The 25,454-nt window shown below is 32.3% G+C and overlaps 1 protein-coding gene across 7 annotated transcripts in view; it reads left to right on the top strand.

Moving 5' to 3' along the window:
* LOC142331595 (uncharacterized) overlaps window positions 1-25,454 on the top strand; it is a 93,148-nt gene that overhangs the window by 27,930 nt on the left and 39,764 nt on the right. For 4 of the 7 annotated variants that reach the window (XM_075377773.1, XM_075377642.1, XM_075377699.1 and 1 more), the window contains exons 3-5: window positions 7,116-7,262; window positions 8,670-8,810; window positions 12,939-18,337. In XM_075377773.1, the coding sequence (XP_075233888.1) occupies window positions 7,116-7,262; window positions 8,670-8,810; window positions 12,939-13,856 (1,206 nt within the window). In that variant the 3' untranslated portion in view covers window positions 13,857-18,337. Of the gene's footprint in view, window positions 1-7,115; window positions 7,280-8,669; window positions 8,811-12,938; window positions 18,338-25,454 lie in introns of those variants that run through there. The other 3 variants (XM_075377919.1, XM_075378004.1, XM_075377974.1) reach the window with 3 other exon arrangements.

Here is a 25,454-nt window from a genome sequence, read left to right as displayed (position 1 = left end):
GGGGAAAATTGGCATTCACAAGCAGCTAGTCAATGTGGCGAGAGCCGCATTGTCAGACCGTGTGGGAGTTCCTTGATGCGGTTGCTTTGTTCAACCAACATCAATAGTTTACCTAAGGGAAGAGACTCCAATCACACTGTTGTAGGAAGCTAACTGAGAGATATGGCTGGCTACCAGCCAGATTAATGCTCCAAGCACTTTAATGGTGGACTGGTACTTGCTGACATTCAGCAGGCTAGGCATGGCGAGTGAATTGCTGTCTTTGACGAGATAAATAATTATTGATAGTCATATATGTTTTAGTAGTTGACAGGATGCGCGTACTCATATTAGTAATATATGACAAGTGGGCAGTGGGACACAGCAAGCGTGTGGTGTATGGTATCACGCTTATACCGCTCACGCTTTTAGGTTAGCTCTAGGAGCTAGTTAGGACACTGGTCGCTAAACTGTGTTTTGCACAGACCTTTGGTCTTATGTTTTAGGGTGACCGAATGGGATGGGGTGGTGAGAAAAATGCCAAGCAAACCAGTCTATCATAAAGCTATTTTGCTGATGAAGTTTGAATTCCTACAGAAGTACTGCATTTTCCATGTTTTCCATTTGGAAAAGAGTCATACAAATTCACAAAAGGATTGTGGCCTATCGATATTGATTCTTTTGACCAGTTAAAAGTTTCAACAAATTATAACTTCAGACCAGGCCAAAAGTTATGCCCACAATGTAGACAAGAATTGGCTGTAGAAAGATTCTACCAAAGGATAATCAACCAGAATTGAAATCTAGTGATGTGGAAATTCTAGAGGCTTCTGGAAGAATCGATTCCTCACTGTCATCACTTGGAATCTTTTTCTTTGAAGTTTAAGTATGTCAGCAAATGGGATTCAAAAGGCTACCTAAAGCAGAAGATAAAGAAGTGCACAAGATGCTGTTGCTATTAAAACAGCAGCTGCTGCTGGTTTGAGTGATGTAATCCAAACATTAAAGAGTAAGCAGTATCAAGGATGTAAAGATCTGGATATCCTGATTGAAGACCTCCAAGCGAAAGTTTTGATCTCAGCTTGCCCACAAGTTCAGTTTTTAACATTGGCATCCAGTAGCTGGAGTATCGAGGAAGCAGCTGATGAATTCCAGGTTTTGATGCGAATAGTGAAGCAGGCCAAAAAGCTCAAATCTGACATTAGTATTTTGGCGACACCAGAAAAAAAGGAGGAAAAAAATTGAAGTATGATATTAGACAGCGGGACCTCAAATGTTTTGTAGATGGTGAATTTTCCTGAATCTATCCAGGAAAGAAAGATTTTTTGTTTCGATAGGATATCAGTTGTGAAAACGTCTTCATGCAGAAATGTCTATTTCTGTGCAATTTAAAAGAGATGTTCATAGCTTATTGCACACATTCTGGCCATGAAATTGACTTCTCAAAATTATGTTAACTTAGACAAAAGTGGTGCATTACAGTTGATGCTCCTGGCATATATTCAGTTTGTGTTAATACCATTCATCAAAATGTTAAGTTCATGAAAGCTGCAATATCTATCAAAGATGACTAGAAAACTTTCTACAGCTTAGAATCTTAGGATTGCATGCCAACATTGTGAACATTGTCCTGGAAAAACTGGATTGGAATCCTATTTATTAAATGAGCTTAAAGATTGTGATGTGGAGAAACTAATAGAATTTAAGTAATGGATTTATACAGATTAAGACACAACAGGCGACTATGGAAAATTTTATAGTGAAGAGCTCTCCTTAAAGGGTTTTTTGCCTGACTAGCCACCATTTTATTTCAAAACATCAAAGTTCATATTTAAAACAACTGAAGGAAAATTTAAATGATAATCATACCATTATCCTGCTGGATTTTGCTGAGAATTATTCATTTGTTGTGCAAGATGCTGTTCAAGAATTCCATTGGGAAAACAGTCAAGCTACAGTGCATCCATTGATGGTTTATTACAATAAAAACAAGCTTTGGAATCTTATTATTTGCATGGTCAGTGATTGTCTGCGCCATGATATCATTGCTGTTCATATATTTTTACTGAACTGATCAAATCCTTAAACAGTAACTGAAATAAAGCATATACACTATTTCAGTGATGGTTTAGCTAGCTGTTCAATACTAGAATTTTATCAATTTGTCCCACCATGAAAAAGCTTTTGGATAACAGCTGAATGAAACTTCTTTGGTACTAGCCTTAGAAAATCACCTTGTGATGGAATTGGAGGTACTACAAAGAGATTAGCAACACATGTCAGCCTTCAGCGATCTACAGAAGACCAGATATTAACACCAAGAGACTTATTTGAATTTTGCAAAAAAAATATCAGGTTCTTTTTTATTCCAAGAGAAGTTAAGAGAATCTGAACAGAACAGCTTACCTGAACAGGAAAGCCAGTTAGCAAAGCTAAAATACAAGTCAGCAGAGTCTCAAATGATACTTCAGTATTTAAAGCTGATGTTTATAAAACTGATAAGCCTACTCAAGTCATATCATTTACCAGCTTGCAACAAGGCCAATACATGGCTTGCATGTATGATAATACTTGATGGATTGGAAATATATATGATATATCTTTTGAAAAACATGATGCCCTCATTAGTTTCATGCACCCTCATGGGGCAGCTAGTTCTTATCATTGGCTCCCTACAAAGGACACTCTCTGAATTCCAGAACAGCACATTTTTGCTATTATTGAAGCACCATTAATGACATCACCAGGACGACAATATATGTATTCAGAATACATCCAGTCTATGATAGAGAAACAATTTAAGCTGAAGTGGAATTAAAAGTATTGTGCTAAAGCGTTTCTGACTACTTAAGATATTTTTATTTTATTTTGAAGCTGCTGTATTCTATAATATTGTAATACTTTATTGCACTCTGTTATTACTACTACGACTATATTTCATTTTGTTTATGATATTAGTATTTTTGTGCATGTGTAATAAATATTTTTAAAAATTATGCTTGTCATAACAGATATAATTAATAAAAATGTCTTCTCTGCATTCAATAGGAGGCAAGGTACAGCTAATACAGTTAGCAACTTTGTATTAACAGGCAGCAAGATGGATGATATTATTTAATAAAACATTACTTTCTACTAGAAAGTATTCATTTAATCCATAAACATTACGTTCTGCCACTTATAAACAATGGTCAAAAACTAACTGCATGGATTTTGTAGTCTAAAAGTTACGCTTTCCAACTGTTATAAAACTAACAAAATCTAAGAAGGAATACCTGAGATATAAGCTTTCAAAGGTAGGTCAAACAAGCCAAAAAATGTTGACCTAATTTGATAATGAATATCTTCTGACATAAGCCTCCAGTTGCTTTGAAAGTTTAGGATGTTACACACAATTATGCCCGTTTTCAGGTTACAAAGTCTCGTTCCAATTAAAGTATAAAGTATTAAAGTATTAAGTTTCACATAAGGATTTATATAAGCACAAACTTTGACTGAAAAAATGTCACAACAACCTTTTAGCTAAATTTCACCTGCTATATCGCAAAACCAGGTGCTAAAAGAAACTTATAAACAACACATTTGAATTCAGCATAAAATGTTAAATGAAAGTATTAAAACTGAAATCTCTAGCTTTATTATTGCCTTCAAAATTATAAGTCAGAGTTAGAATTTTTTGCATGTATGTACACATTATCAGTAGGTATCCTTTTTTCATGAGATCACAGAAAATCAGCAATAGCATTCCACCTTATTTGTTGAGGATGATGCAGTTGTACCTCAGTGAAAGGAACTTGAGTATCACGTCTGTGGAGGGGGAGAAGGTCGTCGTGGGGTGCCACAGGGGTCAATCTTATGGAATGTGGTGTACGACGACCTCATTTGGCAGGAGTGGTTGCCAGAAGTACAATTAGTGGCATACGCTGATGATTTGGTGGTAGTAGTGGCGGGGAAGGAGCTGGAGAAGGTGGATTCAAGGACCATTGAGAAGATCAAATCATGGCTTCAGACACAAGGGCTGCAACTGCCAGATATGAAAACTGGAATTGTAGCAATGACGGGGAGGCTGTGAATACCCCCTTTTGCTTTCCACATCGACGGAGAAATGATCGCTCCAAAGGAAGCGGCAAAATGCTTGGGAGTGGTGCTCCATAGGTCAAGAGGTTTCTCACTTCACATGTAGCAAGTTGTCATGATGGTGGAAAAAATGTCCTCGACATTGCTGAAGCTTGTGGCCAATGCCGGGAGCCCTAAGACAATCAAGCGCAGAATGCTGGCGTCTACTGTGGTATTGATGATATTGTATACAGCACCAGTATGGTAGGAGGCTGGCGATAAGAGTGGCACAGCTCTACCAGACGGTATCATTGGATGCATCAGTGGCGGTGATTGGTATGCCGCCATTGGACCTATTGGCCAAAGGGAGAAGAGATAGAGCCACAGATGGTAGAGAGGAAGCAAGGGGCCGCTTGCTAGCTGACTGGCAGGAGAGGTGGCAGAGTGCGAAGAAAGGGCACTGGACCTACACCTTGATTCTGGTGGTGGCTGCCTGGGTCAATAGACTGTATAGAGAGGTTGACTTCTGGACGGTTCAGTGGTTGTCAGGTCACTGGTTGTTCGGGATCTACCTCTGTAGGATCGGAAAGAAGTGCACAGAACTGTGCCAGTATTATGATGATGTGGATATGGTGGAGCACATCTTTGTGTGCCCCAGACAGATGCAGGAGATACTACGTGACAATTTGAACTTGCCAGGGGAAGTCATACGGTTGATGCTTTCTTCTGGTGAGGGATGGACTGTGTGTGCTCAGTGGTTTAAAAGGGTGCTACAGCACAAACCAATAGAAGAGAACCGCAAGGCAGACAACGCAGATGTCAGTTGAGGACAGCGATGGACGCCAGCCTTCAGGGGTGGGTGGCTGGGATGCCTCGGCATTGTTGTCACCAATGGCTCGTACGGGACGTTTTCCTGTTGTCTGAGGCCAGCATAGCTATAGTGTATGTATTATTAATTCTGAGCTGTATATATTATTAATTGTAAATATTGAGTTTAAATATTGATGTGAATGAGAAGTGTACTGTGACATAGGTGGTGCTGATGTTATGCCTTTACGTCAATCCCAGCACCACCCTGTGTGAGGAAGTGGGTTTTTAGTGGGTTCCACCGCATAAGCAGTGAACCCCACACACCCAGTATGTGCGGGCTGCTGGGCGTTTGGTTGAGGCAAATTTTCCCATTTCCTACGGAAAACAAAAAAAAAAGATATAGAGCTAAAATTTGGTAAAATGTCATTTAAGACCATAATGAATGTCCACGTTAAATTTGATGAAGTTTGGAGGCGGTCAACTGGGGACCTGGTCCACTTGTCAGGGAATGACCCTAAACAACAAACCATAGCTTCCCCCTTGAGAGATCCGCTCAAGTTTTCTGCTTGACATGGAGAAGATAGTAACTGCTTTTGTAGCATCATAAACCCTTTGCAAAAAAATTTAAGTAGCTAATAGGTCATCTAACCTAAAATTATTATTATCATTATAAATACAATTATTATTAAAATATTCAATAATTTTATTAAAGTTCTTGATTATCAAAAACAGATTCATTTCAGTTCAAAACGTTAATTAATGATTAGTGATATGTAGACTCACAGAATATGTAAAGATATATCACGCTGTTAAGTCAAAAATGCTGACTTAAACTGATATATGCGAGTCCCCTTTTACAGCTTTTCAAAAGCATGTATTTTTACATAAGGAATATGTCTGCTTATTTACAAGTAGCTAATATTTCCTGTACTACAATGACCTTTTTAGCTTTGAATAAATGTTATCGTTTCTCCCTGTTTGACAGTATCTTACCACACCTCAGATTGGCACTGCATGTCTGTCTACTTATTCAAATTGCTCCATATTCAGAGCTAATTATATTATTAATGATATATATTTTTCTATAATAGCAGTTAACCTCCGAAATCTATAGGATAGGAAGCAGCTTTTATTAATATTTGTTTTGTAGCATCCATTTTTTTTTTATCTTAAATTGATATGTTGATTCGTATAAATATTTCGGATGATGTATTGTGTCAAAAAACATTTTAGGTAGTACTTGGTAAGTTAATCATTTACTGTTTCTGTTTTGGTTGCTAGTTATTTAAGATAAAATTTTTAGTAAGTATATATGCAAGAGGATTGCCAGAAATCTTCAATCAATGTCAAACATAGTGCTTGAGGTATGCTGCTGGCTTCACTAGTGTATTAACAGCTGACTATGGTACAAGGTCCCAGAGCCCTCACGGGTATTTCTGTGATGTTGATTATCTTGAACTCAACTCTCCCATGGTTTAGCCATGGTTCATATTTTATAAATTTTGATTTAATATCATATTTTTAAATAAGTGCAATATTGAGTTCAATTACATCTTGGATGGAAAAAAAAAATCTTGTCCCCAAAGTCCTTTACCACTGTATTTATTTCAGATCTCAATAGAGTGATGCTAGACACTGCATTGTGCATTGTGCTAGACACTGTGTAGCATTGCTTAATTTTGTAATTTGTTAACATAATAAATTAGCGCTAGTAGTCTGGAAAAGAAAAGAACGATCTACTCATTCTTGGTCATTCACTTTGTACTCAAATAACAGAAATATCAGTTTCAGTTGTGTATTTTCTAAGAATATCAATAAGATTAATGTACATTAAACATTTTTTTTCTGTTATGACTGTCAAGTAGTAAAATATTATTTTAAAATAAATAACAGCAATACAGGTCTCTGAAATTTATAAAAAGTTATGCATTTCCATTATGGTAGGGACATAGGGTTTTATATGTTTTAAGTATAATAATGCTCTATGCCACTAATGTAGATAGCTACAAGTAATATTAAAAAAAAAAAAACATTTTAATGTTAAAAGACAGTTGATGCTGTAATTTATCATGCGTAAGGCCCATGATTCTTGTACGACATTCCAAAGGTCACCAATATAGAACAGCCAAAATATTATGGTATAAATTTTTATTTAAAAAATAATAGCAAAAGATATAGAACCAGGTACTTCTGTAATGTAGTGATTCTTATTTAATTATTTTTTTCTGTTACAGAATCTATTTAAATTAATAAATTGTTGCTTATTGCAGATAATGGATGTATCAAGTGGTAATACTTTTATGAATGAAGATCCGTTACACTCTGAGATTAAATTAGAAATTAAGGATGAAACAGAGGAAATGAAATCCTTGCTTGTGCCAGTTGTCAAGACAGAAGGGGGTCTGAGATCTGATCATGTAAGTCTTGCTACTAGGTAGGTTTCATTTCATATTTCTTTGTTATCATTCGTAAGAATGGTTTTATAATTTTCTCTCTTGTTTTACGGATAGTTATCTTTCTTTCCTTGTAGTTTACATTGCACCCTTGCTTCCTTTCTGATATTTCATTGACAGTCTCTTATTATATGATCCACCTTATTAGTTTTTCAGATGTTGCGATATCTTCCTTATATTTATCATTCATTCTTTGAAATTTTCACTTCAAGTATTTTTTACTCGTCTTATTGTTATTTAAAAATGAAATAAATAAATAAAAACTTGTGTAATAGTGCACCAACAAGTGGCACTGGCCATTGACAACTTTCACACATTGCCGTTTGTTGAGTCGTGCTGACATTGTTAGTTTTCCCTAAACAGCTGGAATGAACATACTAATATCTTGTCAGATTTTAAACAAAATAAAACTGAAAAATCTTGAAGATCAATGTATTTTTGTTAAATTCTGCTTTGAACTCGATAAAACTTTCAGGGATGCATTTAATTAAATGCTTCGTTAACGAATGGTTCAGTTCTTTTAAAGGTGCCTAACATCGAGCAATGAAGACCCCAGAACTGAACAAACTTCCACATCAACAAATGATGATCAGATAATGTCATGACCTAGTTCATGCTATGGTTCTTGAAGATCATTATTTTACCTGTCCAAGGGATTACTGAGGAACTGGGCATCCACAGTGGATCATGCCATGCAGTTTTAATGGAAAAACATAACATGCATTGCATCTATATAAAATTTATGCTATCTAAATTTGTGCTTAGTAAACAAGGAGTTCTAAATGTAAGTTTTATGTTATTTGAGGGGTGATGTATGCAGAAAGAGACCTGAATTGTGGGAAAATAGCAGTTGTATGCTGCATCCATGACAACGCACCAGCCCATGTATCACTTCTTACTTGCTATTATCTGGCAAAACATGACACAACTGTTGTGACTTACTCACCCTACTCTTTACACTTGGCTCCAGCAGACTTTTACCTATTTACCAATTGAAGGTAACCTTAAAAGGACCTTGTTTTCAAACTATTAAAATTAAGTTGGAGAAAATATGACACAACACCTACATGCCTTCTACAATAATGGAAGAAACATTTGTAGCATTGTATTGCCAGCAATAGAAATTACTTTCAAGGGACAAAACATACATAAAGTAAGTGCATTAATAAAGTTTTAATTACACGTGTTTGGTCTTTCTTAACTCGCCTCATACTGTATTCTTCATCTTTCTGATTCTTCTTTTTTCATCTTTAGTTGTCATTAAGTGATACATACCGTACCGATTGTTTAAAAATATATATACATGAGAGATATATAAACTGAAACACATTTTTATGTAGTTGTGTAAAATATTATTGATGTATGTTATAGAATGTTGATGGATCACACTCTTCATCACCAGAAAAGGAAGATTTGCTTCATGTAGACAGCAGTAATACTTCATCGACTGATCCCAGTATGGGAATCACATCAGTTGAAGTAGAGCAGTTTGTTGTAGAACATAAAAAAGTGGTAATATATGTATTTTCATTATTAATAATTAATTATACATATAGTAAAAATGACACTCAACATTAGGAACTTTAATTGGTAGTATTTCAGCGCTTTAATAGTTTTTGAAACATTTTGTATGAATGCCATCTTTTGTGGTAAACTGCAAAAATTAGAACTTTTATTATGAAATCATTAACAGGTATCACTATTTTATCACGTATCAGTGTTTCATAAAGTATTTTATAAACTTTAAATGAAATAAAAGAATTATAAGAATTGCCTTTATTTAGTTTATATTTTGTGCTACTTTATTATTCTTTTACATTTTTTATTTATTTTTATTATACATTTTTAACTCATTTCATTTTTTCTTTCTAAATACAGAAAACTGCATTCACCATAAGATGAAAAGACCGATAAAAAACTGAGAAAGGATCTTATAAAATTATTGAGATTTTGGATTTAATTCGTGAAAATGTAAAAGTTACGAATTAATTTTAAATTGTAATTAATGAAGTAAATGGGGAAGAAGGATGAGACTTTCACTTTTAGAGTGTAATAATAGACCCAAGAGAAAGAGTAAAAAACATAAATCCCAACTGTCTAAGAGTAGAAAAGGCAATAATCTTCTTCAAATCATTTTCTAAGCAAGCAGCAAACCCAGATAAAATCAATGGAAAGTTGAAAAATGAATAAATTTAGAATGTAGGACGAAGATTTATGCTGTTTGATTTTTGAGGAAACGTTTTCAGTGCACTTTAAGGTTTTTGATTTAAATCTCTTGATTTTTTTATATTTATTTTTTTCCTTCAAATAATGTTTTATTCAGTCAGTAATAATCCATCTGGTTATAATACAAATGCTTTTTCAAAATCAATAATTACTATGTTGGTAGTTTTCCTTTACCTTCTTCATCCTGTCTTCTAAAATGAATAGTGAAGGCTAAATAACTTGTTTTGTTTCCATGATTTTTCTGAAACCAAATTAGAATCCATATAGTTCACCATCCTCCTTTCATTCTATTCGTTTAAAAATTGTTCAAGTTACTAATTTGGAAGTATGAGCTAATAAAATTTATGTGGTAGTATTCTTATTCTCTTGGTTTGTTTGGTACATTAAAAGTAATGTTTTTTTAAAAATCTTATGGTACTTCTCCAGATTTTTAAATTTTGGTTAATGTGACAAATCTATTCAAGCTTACATCTTAACAGCTTTTTTTGACTGGAGTATCAATATATTACTTTATTATTGTTTAAATCTTTCTCAAGTGTCAAATTCTCATCATAATGTAGAGTACCATCTGAAATCATCATTAGTTTCTTTTCCCTTTGTATCACTTTTAATATATTATTTTTACTTTGTATATACTCATTCTTTGTATTCATGCTAGTTATCAACAATTTTGGTGATATTTTTTTTAAGTTTTTAAAAACATTTATTCCATCAACAAAAATCCTTTTAATATAATCAAATCCATTGTAAAATCGGACATTAGCAAGTGCCAGAAAACTGGTAATTCACTTGAAACCGTGGGGAACAGAATCTGGTTTTAAAAAGGAATAAAACTTGCAATTTTTTTTGAGGGACCCTTCCTCAATCTCCCGAGACAAAACTGAAGTTTTTTTTATGGTTTTTTTTTTGAGTTTAGCAGTCAGCGGTAGTTATGAAGCGAGAAAAAATATGTTTTATTCCCCAAATAAATATACACAATGAAATGTTTAAGTTGTATGTTTAATAAGAACAGATGCTGGAATATTAGTTCTAGATTACAAACATGATTTTGTAATCTTTGTTATTCGGAAAATTGTGGTTGAGAAAATTAATTAAGATTTAGTTTAGTATTTTAACAATAATAAATCCACATTTCTTTCATCGACTGATTCATAGCCAAGCATCATTGTTTTTTGTTTTTTTTTTATCTTGTTATCTGTCCATACCTTCAGTGGTTTACTAGCACTAATTTTAATAATCATGATCAGAAGCCTCTGTTGATCACATAATGCATTTTTTTTTTTTAATTTATTTGATTTAAATGGTCCAACCAGTATAATTTATAATTAGCCAAATAATAATTTATATAATAAAAGTAAAAAATTCACCTGCTTAAACTGTGCTCAATGAACACCTGCTTAAATTGTTCAGATAACCATAGCTAACCTCTGCACTACAATAATGAAAAGAAAAGAAATTGTGAAAATTTAACTCCAAGAGCACCAGAAACATATATAGTGTTCTTGACTAGATCAAAGATGGTAAAACAACTTAAAAGATTTAAAAAAGTTTAATCAGTGAAACATTGGTAAAAATCAGGTTGTTACCAGAATATTCCCTCGTTGTTTTATTATTAACACAGTCATTAAGAGTTAAGTAAAAATTACACCTAATTCTTTCATCTGGTGAATCAAGTCCAAAATATTTTCACTGAATTATAATTGTTTACAGACTTTTTATTCTCATAAAAATGACATCAATTTACACCAGTTACTGTAAAACATGAATTGGCTTATTTTAATGTTATTTCCACAGTGATATGAATTAAATTAGTAGTTGTTCTTCTTGGAACATTCCAAGTTGCTTATTTGATATTATTGACAATGTGTGAGAAAGTAAGGATTAAAAATAAGAATTACAAAGATTTTAGCAAGACAATTCTCGCTAAAATTACCTTTATAACATTACCTTTATACCAATGTGGTCAATACCACATTGGTATAAAGGTAATGATATAAGGTATAAAGATAAAACTATAAACTAAAGGTAAAGATTTTGGTATAAAGGTAATAACATCTTAAGAGGAACCATCTTTAGGTATAATATAATGTTTGATAATCTCCACAAGTTGGGAAACAGACCGGAATCAAAAGAATTTTAAGAGTGTGACTTTCTGGTCTACAAAACATTTCATCCCAATCTTTTAATAATAATATACATTTTAATGGCTTGGGCTGATATCAGTTTTTGTAGGATTTTATGGCTTTTAGTGTATTTATTTTCACTCTTGTATTGTTACTCGGGACTAAATATTTATTTAGATCTTTATTGCTTCTTCAGTAAAAAAATTAATAAATTAGTAACAAGTAGATACATTACATTCTCCTCGCCCTTTTCCAATCTGAAGGTGTTTTTCTTCATCTTCTCTTTTACGTTATAAAAAATGCCATGCCTGACAAGGATTCAAACCTGAGACCTCCTGATGAAAGGTCGAAATGCTACCACTCCTCCACAGAGATCGGCAGTTAAATTGTAATTTCTTGAAAAATTGAGTATTGGTGTGTATACAGCTAGAACAATTTTGTGTGAAATATGTTTTTTTGTTTTATATATAGCGTGTAATTTTGGAGGGTTTTCCTAAACTCTTAATTTCTTCATTGGTTGTATTATGTTCCTCATAATTACAAAAAAATAAAAATCTTTTAGGATTTAAGAATGTATTCGTTTTATACTAGCTGTTTATTTTCAAAATTAAAATGTTATAATTCATTGAATACTCAATTCCTTTATTGCATTTTTTTTATTAGTATTTATTTCTTACCGATATTTTAGATTTAAAACACCTTAAAATTATGAAAATTAAAAAAAATTTAGGAGTAATTTGTTATTTTTATTTAATTTATATAATTTAAAGTTTATTATGTTCACTTTCCACCTTCTACAACAATATACCAAATAAAAAATAAAAAGTGATTTGTTTAAACCAAAGATTTTATTTTCAGACAAAATATTTTTTTGCATAGTACATATCTCTATTAAAAATATGTATTATAAACCATCGTTAAACTTGTCATATTAAGCCATCTTGTTTAATTTATTTTATATCAGAGGTAAAGCATATATTTATTTATTATAAGCATTCTTTTTTTTATAAAGTTAAGATATTATATTTCTAATAATTAAGTAATACTTCTAACTATTAATTGTATATTAACAAAGTACAAAAGTAAACCATGAGTTTAAAGTTGAAAACTGTAGCCTGATGTAGCCTTACATTGCAGTTAAATGTTTAATTACACAATATTTTTTACTAGTAAATAATGTATTTATTGAACCTTAGAAGGATCATAGAAGTAATTAAACCATTTGCACAGCACTTGTTTTCATTCAGACATCACATAAATTGGTATAAATATTATAATAATTCTTTTGCAGGATCTTGGTGTTGAAGCACTTGAAAGAATCTCACAGTTCACACAGAAAGTTAACAAAAGGAAACACTGTGATGTTTGTTTAAATTTGTTTGTAAGTAATGTTGAATACAGTAATCACGATTGTTTAAGAAATCCATCAGTTCATGTTGAAGAGAAAAAATTCACATGTAATGTTTGTCAAAATTCTTTTACAAATAGTTCTAAATTAAAAAAACATCTTTCTATTCATACCAGTGAGAAAAAATTCACATGCATATATTGCCAAAAATCTTTTAGTACTAAGAGTAATTTAAACAAACATCTTTTCATTCATACGGGTGGGAAGCAATTCACTTGTAATGTTTGTCAGAAGTCTTTTACTCAAAAATCAGCTTTGAAACAGCATTTTATTATTCATACTGGTGAGAAAAAATTCACTTGTAATTTTTGCCAAAAGTCTTTTTCTGTTAGTTTTACTTTAAGGAGACATCTTTTAATCCATACTGAAAAGAAAATATACACGTGTAATTTTTGTCAAAAGGCTTTTAATCATAGTTATAATCTGAAGAATCACATTTCCATTCATTCAAGCGTAAAAAAATTCATTTGTAATTTTTGTCAGAAATCATTCAGAGATAAATCTAACTTTAAAAGACATATTTCTATTCATACTGGTGAAAAAAAGTTTATTTGTAATGTTTGTATAAAGTCTTTTATTGACAGTTCTTCATTAAAAAAGCATCTTTTAATTCATACTGGTGAGAAAAGATTTACATGTAATTTCTGTCAGAAGTCATTTGGTCAGATTATCCATTTAAAAAGGCATCTTGTTATTCATACCAGCGAGAAAAAATTCACCTGTATTTCTTGTAAAAAGTCTTTTAGAGATAGTTATTCTTTAAAAAAGCACAATATAATTCATAACAATATTCATATATAATTTTTGTTAAAAGTAATTTTTTCATAATTTAAAATTAATTTATTCATGCGGGGAGCCGTTATTCAAAAATATCTACCTGAGATCACAGTTTCAAATCACTCAGTGAAAAAATATTACACAGTCAAAAAAGCAGTCCAGAAATGGAGTAACGTTAATAGTTAATGTATTTTTCACAATATTTTAATTCTTCCTTATCAGATTATTTAATCTAAAATACAGTTATATTTTTTCCTGACTTAATACGATGGCAGTTTGGAAAATAACCTTCATTTGGATATAAATAAAAAACCTGCATAAATAAAAATATTTCATTTTATATAACTTAAAACTTCAGCTTTTAACTATTTTTCAACATAATCACCATTTAAATTCAAGTTTTTTTCATAATGTTTATCTGATTAGCCTTCTTCATAAAATTCACCTACTTGGTTACCTAGCCAACCTTTCACAACATTTTGAAGTTTATCGTCGTCATCATCGAAGTGCTGATACAAGCAGCTACTCAGCAGTTTACTGTGAAACTTTGAAGAAACTTAGGTGAGACTTTCAGAACAAATGTCATGGTATGCTGTCATCTGGTGTTTTTTTTTTTTGCATAACAACACTAGTCCTTATAATGCTTGAAAAACTTAAAAACTTCTGAATCAATTCCAGTGGGACAGTTTTTATCCTCCCTCTTTCATCCCGGACTTGGCACCAAGTGATTTTCATCTCTTCACTCATCTGAAGCAATGGCTTGCATCACAGCACTTTCATGATGACGGATGATGAACTTAAAAATGCCATAAAAGGTTGGCTAGATACCCAGACAGCTGGATTTTGTGAAGAAGGTATTCATAGGGATTTTATTATGAAGGAATTATTCAGGTATTCAACCTTCATAATTATGAAGGTTGAATAATATTCAATAACTAATATAATAATTAGTGAAATCCTATGACAAATGTTTTAATATTGTAAATGATGACTGTGATGAAAAATACGTAAAAGTTGATGTTTTGAGATGTATATGGTAAAATATTTTTATCTATCCAGGTTTTTTTAATTTATAGCCAAAGTAAGGTTTCTTTCCAAATCGCCCACTATCTATACATATGTTTTTTGTAGTAGTTCAATTTTTGTTTGAAATTTTATATTTCATTGTTTTCTGGAGTCATGAAGAGTACATTTTTGTTTTAATTAACTTTCTTACTTTACATTGCTGAAAACCAGTTGTTAAATAAAACAGCAAAACTTTTCATCCTATAAAATATTTTATGTCTTCTTCTAGTTGATAATTATAAATTAATTACAATGACTATAAACTGTAAAACAATATAAGAAATTCACATAAATTTTTAAAAGCACAGTGAATTGTTACATTAACCCTCTCTGACTTATACATGGATGTAGTTGTTAACTGGCTATCACTTGTTTATGAGAAACACAACATTGCAACACATTGTAGACATTGTTTGAAATGTATTGTCTAATTTGACAGATATGGTTTTCTATTAAATGTATATTTTTCATGACTGTAATAAATTGGTTTCCAAATGTATACTTAACAGTTATCATGTTTGAATCCTTATTTTTTTATTGCTTGTAATAGAAAGACCATTACTAGAAACAATTTAATAAATCTTTTGATTTTGGTTATCAAACATTTTTGAGTGCATTTAAAGGTGTGCAAAAGTTCAGAATGAACAGATATCTTTATATATTAGAATAAACGTATGTATCATCTATTATGTACTTTCTGCACATTTATTTATTAATTTTAACTAGTTTAACAGTCATTTAGTCCCCTTGAAATCATTTATTCTGTAACATAATACAAATAGTAATTTCATTCAAATTTATTACAGCAATAAGTATAATACACACTTGTATTTTCATGCCTAGAATTAATTTGTAAAATATAATAATGATAAATATTTTTGATCATAATGTGTACTTTTTTTTATGACACTAAAAGGATAAATTCTTAATTAATTTGGTTAAGGAACACAATAGATAATGTATAAATAATAATAAAATACATGTATTAAAAATTGCAAGCTAGCTATAAACAAACAAAATAAGTAAGCTTACATAAACCTAATAAAAAAAACTTTTTTTTCCAAGGGAAAAACTGTTTTAGTAAAATGATCTCATTAATACAGAGCTTTGTTTGGTATAACCAAATTAATTAAAAATGAAAGTCAATACCAGAGTGCTTTAATTTTTATTTTTTCACCCTTCTGATATGGAGGAATCTGATATTTCAGCTTGTTTCAGAATCATTTCAGAATAGTTTTCATGGTGTTCACAGACTTCATCATTGATGTTGTCCCAGAGTACTTCACTTTTTCTTCTCAGAGTCATTTGATATTGAACATAATATTTATTTCTTAAAGAACTTTCAATTACTGTTGCAGTTATTTTTATTCAGGCAATAGAAACCAAGTATGTAATGACTCCAGGCAAAGAATGTTATTTTTCTCATTGGTTTCAGCTCATATCCAAATTACATGACCATTTCTCATTCTGTTTTTGAACTTTATTTTTAAGATCTTGTTTATTCTAATTACCTAGAGCTTTAAAACTGAGGTCCTTCCATAATTAAGAGGTCTTTGCTTAGATAGTTTATTTTTTCTTTACTTTTATCATTAAATGGTTTTGAAATACATGTGGACAGTGAACTATGAATACCTCCTTGACAAAGACACTACATGTTTTGGAACCATTCAAGTCAATAATTTTTCCATCATTTAGTACTTTTTTGGTGACAACAAAAGACCTGGTTGTGGAATCAAGGATGTCATTAAGAAGCTATTATTTACCCCAATTTTTGAGCAATAGCATTTTAACTTATCTGACCAGGTAGGTGTTTTATCCGATTCCCAATCTATCTCGTGGATAATTGTTTTTTGTGGTTGTTAGAAATTTAACAACTGGTTTTATCTTTTCAGGAATAACATATCTTTTCAGGAAGAATAACATTATATTTGAAGTTGGTTTTATATGATACCCTACATGTTTTGCATATATACTGCAGATGATCACAAAATAAACAATACAGACTAATATTTTCAAAATAAAAGAAATATAATCATAGAAACTTAATTGCAAAACAAAACAAACTTATAATTAGATCAAACTTGAGACAAATTTTATTGTGCAGAATTAAGCTGGTGTGCACAGCTTAACCTGTTTAAACTGTGCACACCAGCTTAAGCACCCTTCTCCTTCTGATTTGAGAAATGTAAAAATTTAATTCAGCCAAAAGATCTTTATTTAGTTGGTGATGTACCAGTTTATATTATAAATACAAAAGATTCATCTCTCTCACTAACGATTTTAAGTTCAAAAGAAGTTAATAAATAATCATTACTAATCTGTTTTATAGTAACCAAAAGCACGAAAGAAAAGAAGTTGCAAAAACTTCTCTTACATATTTATTCTACATAAATCCTGGCATATGCCTTTCTAGATTGGCCCTAAATGACAAAGTAACTTTAAACTTATAAAATTTAAATTGATGAAGCATTTCTAAAAATCGACCCAGAACAGAATATACCCGTATCATTAGCAAAGTTATTAAAAGTTAAATTTCAGTAAATGTTACCTTAGGTCTCTCATCTGTTCTACTGATTTAAAAATATTTCAATACATGTTATAATCGTAAACCAAATTTTTCTTAAATAAGTTGTGGTTGGTCCAACAATAAATCACCATCTAACATGAAAGTAGTTCATGAACATAAAAAATTGTATTGTTTGTTATTGCACTGCCATTTTTTTTTTATGCAACTTCGTTGTCAAAAAACAAATGTATTAAATTTATTATTACTATGTATTAAACAATAAAAAAAGTCTGTTAGCAAGCAAAGCGAGAATAGATTATATGTTTGTTTAGATTATTATGTTGATTCCATGTGCTGACAAACCATACATATACGCTTGCTTTACTCAATAATCTCATCTAATTAATGTTGAGTGTGCATATTATAACACTATTTATATTAATTAGACAAGGTTAGTTAGACAAGGTGAGCGAAGCGGTTATGTTTATATATGTACAATTTGTCAGTAGTGTTTGTAATTTCCATTTTTCATTAAGAAATGTACTTTTCCATTTTAAATAAATAATTATTCATTTTCTCATGAAATCTGAAGAAGTTGCATGAAAAAAAAATAACAGTGCGATAACAAACAAGTACCAAGATTGATTTTAAAATGTATTAAAATTAAACTGATTAGCGAATGTACAATATTTATAAAAAAAAAAAAATATATTTACTAAGTTGTAAAGGTTGTATTTCTAAAATAAAACCTTTTCTTAGATGTATATAATAACCAACATAGAGATGAAAGAAATAATGAAAAATTAAATTGTAGATCCTACATCAAGTTAAAATACCACAATGATTATTTGATAATATAAATTATAAGTTTCTAGCAATATTACTTAAATAAGTAGCAGATAAATTAATTGTAAAGAGTTGTCTGTAAATAACGATAAAGATTAAATGTCATTCTTATTTGAAGTATCAAATGTATTCTTTATATTTTCTAGCAATACACAGAGATTGTTAGATTAAATTTAACCTTTAGATGCATTTTGCTGTACTATTACGGCAGTGAAAATTCAGTCCCATGGAGTTTTGCCATAATAGTACACTTCGTGTATTGCTATCAGCCACTGCTGTGTAAAATGACTTAGGCTTACTGTCTAAAATGTTATTCATAGGCTTAATTTCTGTAACAATTGCCAAGAGAAACCGCTGTTTTGAACATTCCTTTACTACATTCTATCCTACCATAAATATAGTAAATTCAAAATTATAATAGTGACTCGCTCTATTTACAAGAATCCATACATGTAATCCTCCTTTTTGGTGGGTTTATTGGGTAAATAATAGGTGCCAGTATCTCTACTTAGTGTTTCTTAGTATGTAATTTATATTTCGTTCTACTTAATCAGAAATTCATATATGGCAGTAACAGGGATTCAATTGTGAGACTAAAGTAGGTGCACAATGTATCCTTTATACAGTACTGGTCTTTACTTTGTATAATTTATCAAATTGAATACTATTTTTAGGTGGCATCTCACTATTGTCCTTTAATGTAAATTTCTCAAAAGCACTTTAAACAATTCACAGGCATTATTTTATTTATATATTATTATGTAAATCTGCGACAGAACTCAGCATTCTCTGTAACTTGATAATTTTGTAATGTTCAGGAACATATTGATGCCAATAAATACTTCTGTTATGGTTTTATTTGTGGGAAGAAAACATTATCCAGATTTTCAGTCTAATTAATTAAATAAAGCTTGGAAAAAAGTTTTAATGGTGTTTTATCTTCTGTATTAATATAGAAGATAAGGCCATATATAATCATAATCTGTAGGGCTAGTTTCACAAAAAAAGGAGGAACTGAAGACATCAACTCCAATACAATACAATACAGTAAATTTGTTGTTGGAGGAAATTAATTTCTTCCTCATGGAAGTAATTTATAGGTGGAGGAACCCTATTTACGGGCGCTGAAGTAGTGTCAGATTCGCTAACAGGTTCTGCAAGCTGTTACAGAAATGCGTATGTATTCCTGCGCACTATCAACCAAACCCCCACCTTCTGGGAAACCGCTAATAAAGCATTACTTCTGGAGGGGGGTAAGCGCCCACACACACATTTGGTCTCCACAAGCAAACATCATCTATACCAAATCACTACATGCACACACTGCATACCACCAATACCTAAAGGAGGAAAACGTCCAGGTTAATCCTAACAGGTACTAAGATGTACCACACACATTTATACATTCATACAATCAACCAGCACTAGACATGCACACAACAATTATGAAGACATGGCCATAAGACATAACATATCCACCAAAGCAAACTCAACAGTTAATTAAATTTCTATTATCCCACCCAGAGTACTCAAACTCACACCCACCATCTAACACACACACACACACAACTCAACTGCTTACCAACTTATTACTTACCCACGTGACCTTCAGCCATAATCACTAAAAACATGAGCAATGCCCTCAGACACCAGAGCGGAGTGTCCATGGCCTCATCGCACCAAGGCAACCCCACTCATGCTCGAAAGGGCTCCCAAGGCACTCAGCCGCAGACCTGTCCAACCCGGCACCCTCCAACGCCTCATTCCCTTGCAGGCCTCGCCAGTGGAAGTAGTCTGGATATATTAATTTAAATTAATTCTATTTATTAAAATCAGCCAAAGCAGTAAATTGCTAAATTATTTCTCTTAACTATATTGAACAACTCCCTCTATGAATCATGAGACCTTGCCGTTGGTGAGGGGGCTTGAGTGCTCAGTGATACAGAGTAGCTGGACCGAAGGTGCAACCATATCGGAAAGGTATCTATTGAGAGCCAAACTAAGGAATGATTCCTGGAAGAGGGCAGCAGCTCTTTCCTCTTTCAGTAGTTGTTAAGGGCATACGTCAGGACGACCTAAACGTCCATATCATCATCACTCAGTTCCTGAATACTGCGCAGCTGGTGTGTAATATTTATGGAAAAGGGGAAGTTCCATCAGACTTCATAAAAAGTGTAATCGTCATGATACCAAAGAAAGCAGGGGCAGATAAATGTGAATAATACAGAACAATTAGCTTAACTAGTCATGCATCAAAAATCTTAACTAGAATTCTGTACAGAAGAATTGATAGGAGGGTGGAAGAAGTATTAGGAGAAGACCAGTTTGGTTTCAGGAAAAGTATAGGGGACAAGGGAAGCAATTTTCTCAGATTATTAGTACAAGAAAGATTAAAGAAAAAAATCCAACATACTTTGTATTTTAGACCTAGAAAAAGCATTTGGTAATGTAGACTGGAGTAAAATGTACAGTATTTTTTTTTTTTAAATTAGGTTTCAAATACAGAGGTAGAAGAACAATTGCTAACAGTTACAGGAACCAAACAGCAACAGTAATAATTGACAAACATAAGAAAGGTAGTCTGACAAGGATGTTCCCTATTCCCATTACATTTTAATCTTTACATAGAACTAGCAGTTAATGATGTTAAAGAACAATTTAGATTCAGAATAACAGTACAAGGTGAAAAGATATAGATGCTCCGATTTGCTGATGTTATAGTAATTCTATCTGAGAGTTAAAAAGAATTTAGAAGAAACAATGAATGGCATGGATGAAGTCCTACGCAAGAACTACCACATGAAAATAAACAACAACAAAAGAAAAGTAATGAAATGTAGTAGAAATAATGAAAATGGACCATTGAATGTGAAAATAGGAGGAGAAAAGATTATGGTGGTAAAAGAATTTTGTTATTTGGGAAGTAGAATTACTAAAGATGGATGAAGCAGGAGCAACATAAAATGCCGAATAGCACAGGTGAAACGAGCCTTCAGTCAGAAATATAATTTGTTTATATCAAAAATTAATTTAAATGTCAGGAAAAGATATTTGAAAGTATACATTTGGAGTGTCGCTTTATATGGAAGTGAAACTTGGATGATCAGAGTATCTGAGAAGAAAAGATTTAGAAGCTTTTGAATGTGGTACTATAGGAGAATGTTAAAAATCAAATGGGTGGATAAAGTGACAAATGAAGAGTTGTTGCGGCAAATAGATGAAGAAAGAAGCATTTGGAAAAATACAGCTAAAAGAAGAGACAGACTTATAGGCTACATATTAAGGCATCCTGGAATAGTCGTTTTAATATTGGAGGGACGGGTAGAAGGAAAAAATTGTGTAGGCAGGCAATATTTGGAATATGTAAAACAAATTGTTAGGGATGTAGAATGTAGGGGATATACCGAAATGAAAGGACTAGCACTAGGTAGGGAATCTTGGAGAGCCGCATCAAACCAGTCGAATGACTGAAGACAAAAAAAATATTGATTAAGTGATACTGTATCTGATAGAATCTCTTTAAATATGTATTGTTCAGTTTGGTCTTCATGAATGAACCTAGTTTTTACTGGAAAGAAAGAAAAACTTCGTCAATATTATTGAATTACAGAACTGATGAATCAGTTTTTCAGATGGTGATTTTTTTTTTTTTTTAATGAAAAAGTAACTTCAGAGATTAAAAAATGTAAAATGCAATTGTCAATATTTTATGAGCATTTTATTGTAAATTATGTAAACATAATCCCGGATCACTACACAGAAGTTTACACAAGTTTTCAATGATAAATGTCATAATAGCAGAAGGTGTGCTCATGTGATTCATGCACCACATACTTGGAGCATTAGTATTTCTATGACACTTTGAGCGTGGACTTATGTCAGTTCATCTTTACAAGAAATTCCATGCTTTTAGTACAACACATAGCATATGCTTTGTTTTATTTCATAGTTTATTTTTTAGCTTCATTATTTTATATTCAAACTTGTGAGCAATTATAAAATGAATTTAAAATTTTAATTTTTTGTGGTGGTGTATGAGGCCATGGAGAGAGCTGCAGGGAAAGCCAAGGGTCTTGCTCGCAAGGATTTGCTGAACAAGTGGCTGCGGATGTGGGATGGTGTCAGGCCAGACAGCTGGACTAAGAGTTTGATCCCTCAGGTGGAGCTATGGGTTGGTAGGAAATATGGTGAGTTGAGCTTTGAGCTCGCACAGTTTCCTATCGGCCATGGTAGTTATGAGTATCTGCACCAGATGCATAGGCATTCTTCTGACCGGTGCATTTATTTTGAAGAGCTAGATTCTCAGGAGCATACCATATTCAGGTGTGCGAGGTGGAATTATGTGAAGTTGGAGGTGGAGCTATTCATCGGATGATTGACACCAGATAATTGCGCGGGCGCTATGTTATTTAGCCTTCGGAATTGGGGCATAATAAGCACTATGGTGAGCAGAATAATGCGTCGTAAATTTGCGGAGGAAGCTGATCGCGATTTGGGGTAGATTAGGGATGGGCAGACAGCCCCATTCAGGAGGGGTGGTGATGTTCCGGCATCCCACTTCGATGAGTGAGTGGGGCTCCTGGGGTCCATAGGATGGGTAAAAAGAAAAGACTGGAGTCCTAGGTGGAGGGCCCTCTAGGGGGCCTGCCACCTATATTAAGTATTTAAGATTTTTAATTTCTTCATCTTGAAACCATAACAATATTATTGCTTTAATGAAGTTAATTTTTTTTGGTACATTTCCTTTTTGAGAGTTGTTTTTGAATACCCAAAAATTTTCATTTGGGTTTAAGTCTGGGGTGTTGCCTGGCCACGGGAGCACTTTAATATTTCATTCAAGAAATTTTTCCTCTTGTTGGAACCACTCTGTTGTCTTGTGGAAATTTGCTTTTAAGTTGTGTCACAACCCTTTCCTTGATATATCCATTTACCATCTACTGAAAGTAATCAACAATGGACCTTCAAATGTGAAACAGCCCCCAAAACATTTTTTCTGGGGATGTTCTACTAATTGTTGGATACAAGCCAGTGGTGTATTTTCATCTGATATTTTTCTAATGTACAGAATTCTTTGCCCCTGAACATAAAAATGTGACTTCAGAAAACATAACATTTTTTCAGTCTTCCTTGGTCCAGTTAGCATGTGCATTGATTCACAATATTTTCACATTGCTCCTGTTTAGCTGGCCACGAAGCTTTTCGTCCAGGTGTAAGAAATCAGCATCTAACAGTTGTCACATGAAAATTCGTTCCACTGGCTGCTAGTTCTTGATTTAAATCCACAGCAGATAATTTTGGATCAAGTTTACATTTTACCATTCTTATTAACTTGCTCTTGGACTATGTATGTGAGATTCATGGTACGGAACCTTTCAGTCAAATTTTGAAGCACTTCCGCTTATCTATTCACTCTGAAATTTTGCGTACAGGTTTGCTCCTGATGACAACACATTTTAGCAACATTTTCAAGTCGCTAAAATGCCCCATAAGTTGCTATGTGAAAAAATGCCCCTTGAACTTATGTAACCTCATTTACATGCATATTTTCGTAGTAAAAGATAACCTAAATGTTTCTGTAAGTTTGGATATAAAATTCACGACTGAACTTTTGGGAAAATTTAGTACTTTTTAACTAGATCTGAATTTTCAGTCAAAAATTGCAAATATCTTGAAACTGGCCGGTCCTAACGCTCTGAAAATTTTTTTTGACTCATTGATACTCCATCCATTCCCAGTGGTACCCATCAGATGATATTTTCAAGTGCCCCAGGGGGCACTGTTCAGAAATTAGGAGGGGATGTGATGGGGTGCCACCGTAATATCTGCAACCACTCGTCTGATTTTGAGGATTCAAACGGCATATGTGTCAGCAGGTCAAGGCTAACTGTTTAACACATCGGGTACACCCTTGATCGACCAGATCTTAGTTATCTGGAAATTAAATCGTTTAGCCCTATGTTTTGATTGCACTTACACATTGTAAAACATACCGATCTGATCTTTCTCTAAATACACTCAAACCTGTGTGCTAGTGCAGCTGTGAAGTATAAACTTACGAAGACTAAAAACTAGAAAATAAAAAATATGTAAAAAAAATTATCTCAGAATGGATTTGACAACAAGCTTTGATGGGGATTTGTAAGTTATGCTTCAAATTAAAAATTTGATGTTTTTGCCAATTTTTTCATGTGTGATGAATGGCCTAAAGAGTGGGGAGCAAAAATTTGTACTTCGACATGAGCTTTTTATTATAATCTTGAACTTGTAAATCGTGTATAACATTATTATATTTATTAATTATACGTTTGTAACAAATACAAGTTGGGTCTTTGGATGATGGAACTAGACTGTACTATTCTAGTGTAGATTCAGCTTTAATAGCGTGAATGGAGCCGAGTGAGTTGTCAGAATTTGTGTGACCAGTACACAGGTTGGCAGGGATGCCAACCTTCATTTATTTAAATAACCCTGCGTCTGAACAAAACTGCTTCCCAAAAATCATGATTTTTTTTTTTTTTAATAATGTAAATGAAATTATTACAGACAATCACCTGATAAGAAATTACAAAATTGAATTATAAAATTGTTAATTTTTGTGATTGGTAGGCAGTTACATTCATTTGTGATATAATAATAAAGTAATTAAAGCTCATAAAAAACAATCTGTAATTAGCAATTCAAATAATAATAATTATGCATATTGCTTAAATAAATAATAATACAATTGCATATTGCAGTATATAACAGTTTGAAATTACATTCACATAAATCTTATACTGGAATTTTATTCCCAAAGATAATCATAAAATGTATAACATAGATGTGAAATCATAAATAAATTAATACAAATATGTAAATATGTAAATTAGATTATAAATGTTAATACAGTCAAATGTAATTACTAGAACATAGTATGAAAATAATTGCATTAGTAAAAAATATTATTTAAATCAATCATTTGATATTGGTAATAGGCATAATTTATGCACAGGTCTTTCTATTTGTGTTAAAACTATGTAATTCCTCAAAATTAAGGATCGTTTGTCCAGTTACACGAAGTACATTCAAATTTAATGCCTCTGATTGTGCTTTCCCATAAACCACCATAATGGGGTGAAACGGGAGGTATAAATGACTACCAGGTTATACCTTGTGTACTAGTAAATGCTTGAATGTCTTATTTTAGTTTTTCTGAATTTAAAAGT

This window comes from Lycorma delicatula, chromosome 1, assembly GCF_047948215.1.
Source record: "Lycorma delicatula isolate Av1 chromosome 1, ASM4794821v1, whole genome shotgun sequence".
Lineage (NCBI taxonomy): Eukaryota > Metazoa > Arthropoda > Insecta > Hemiptera > Fulgoridae > Lycorma > Lycorma delicatula.
Note: the sequence above shows the minus strand (reverse complement) of the source record. Positions and strands in the feature narration are given on the sequence as shown.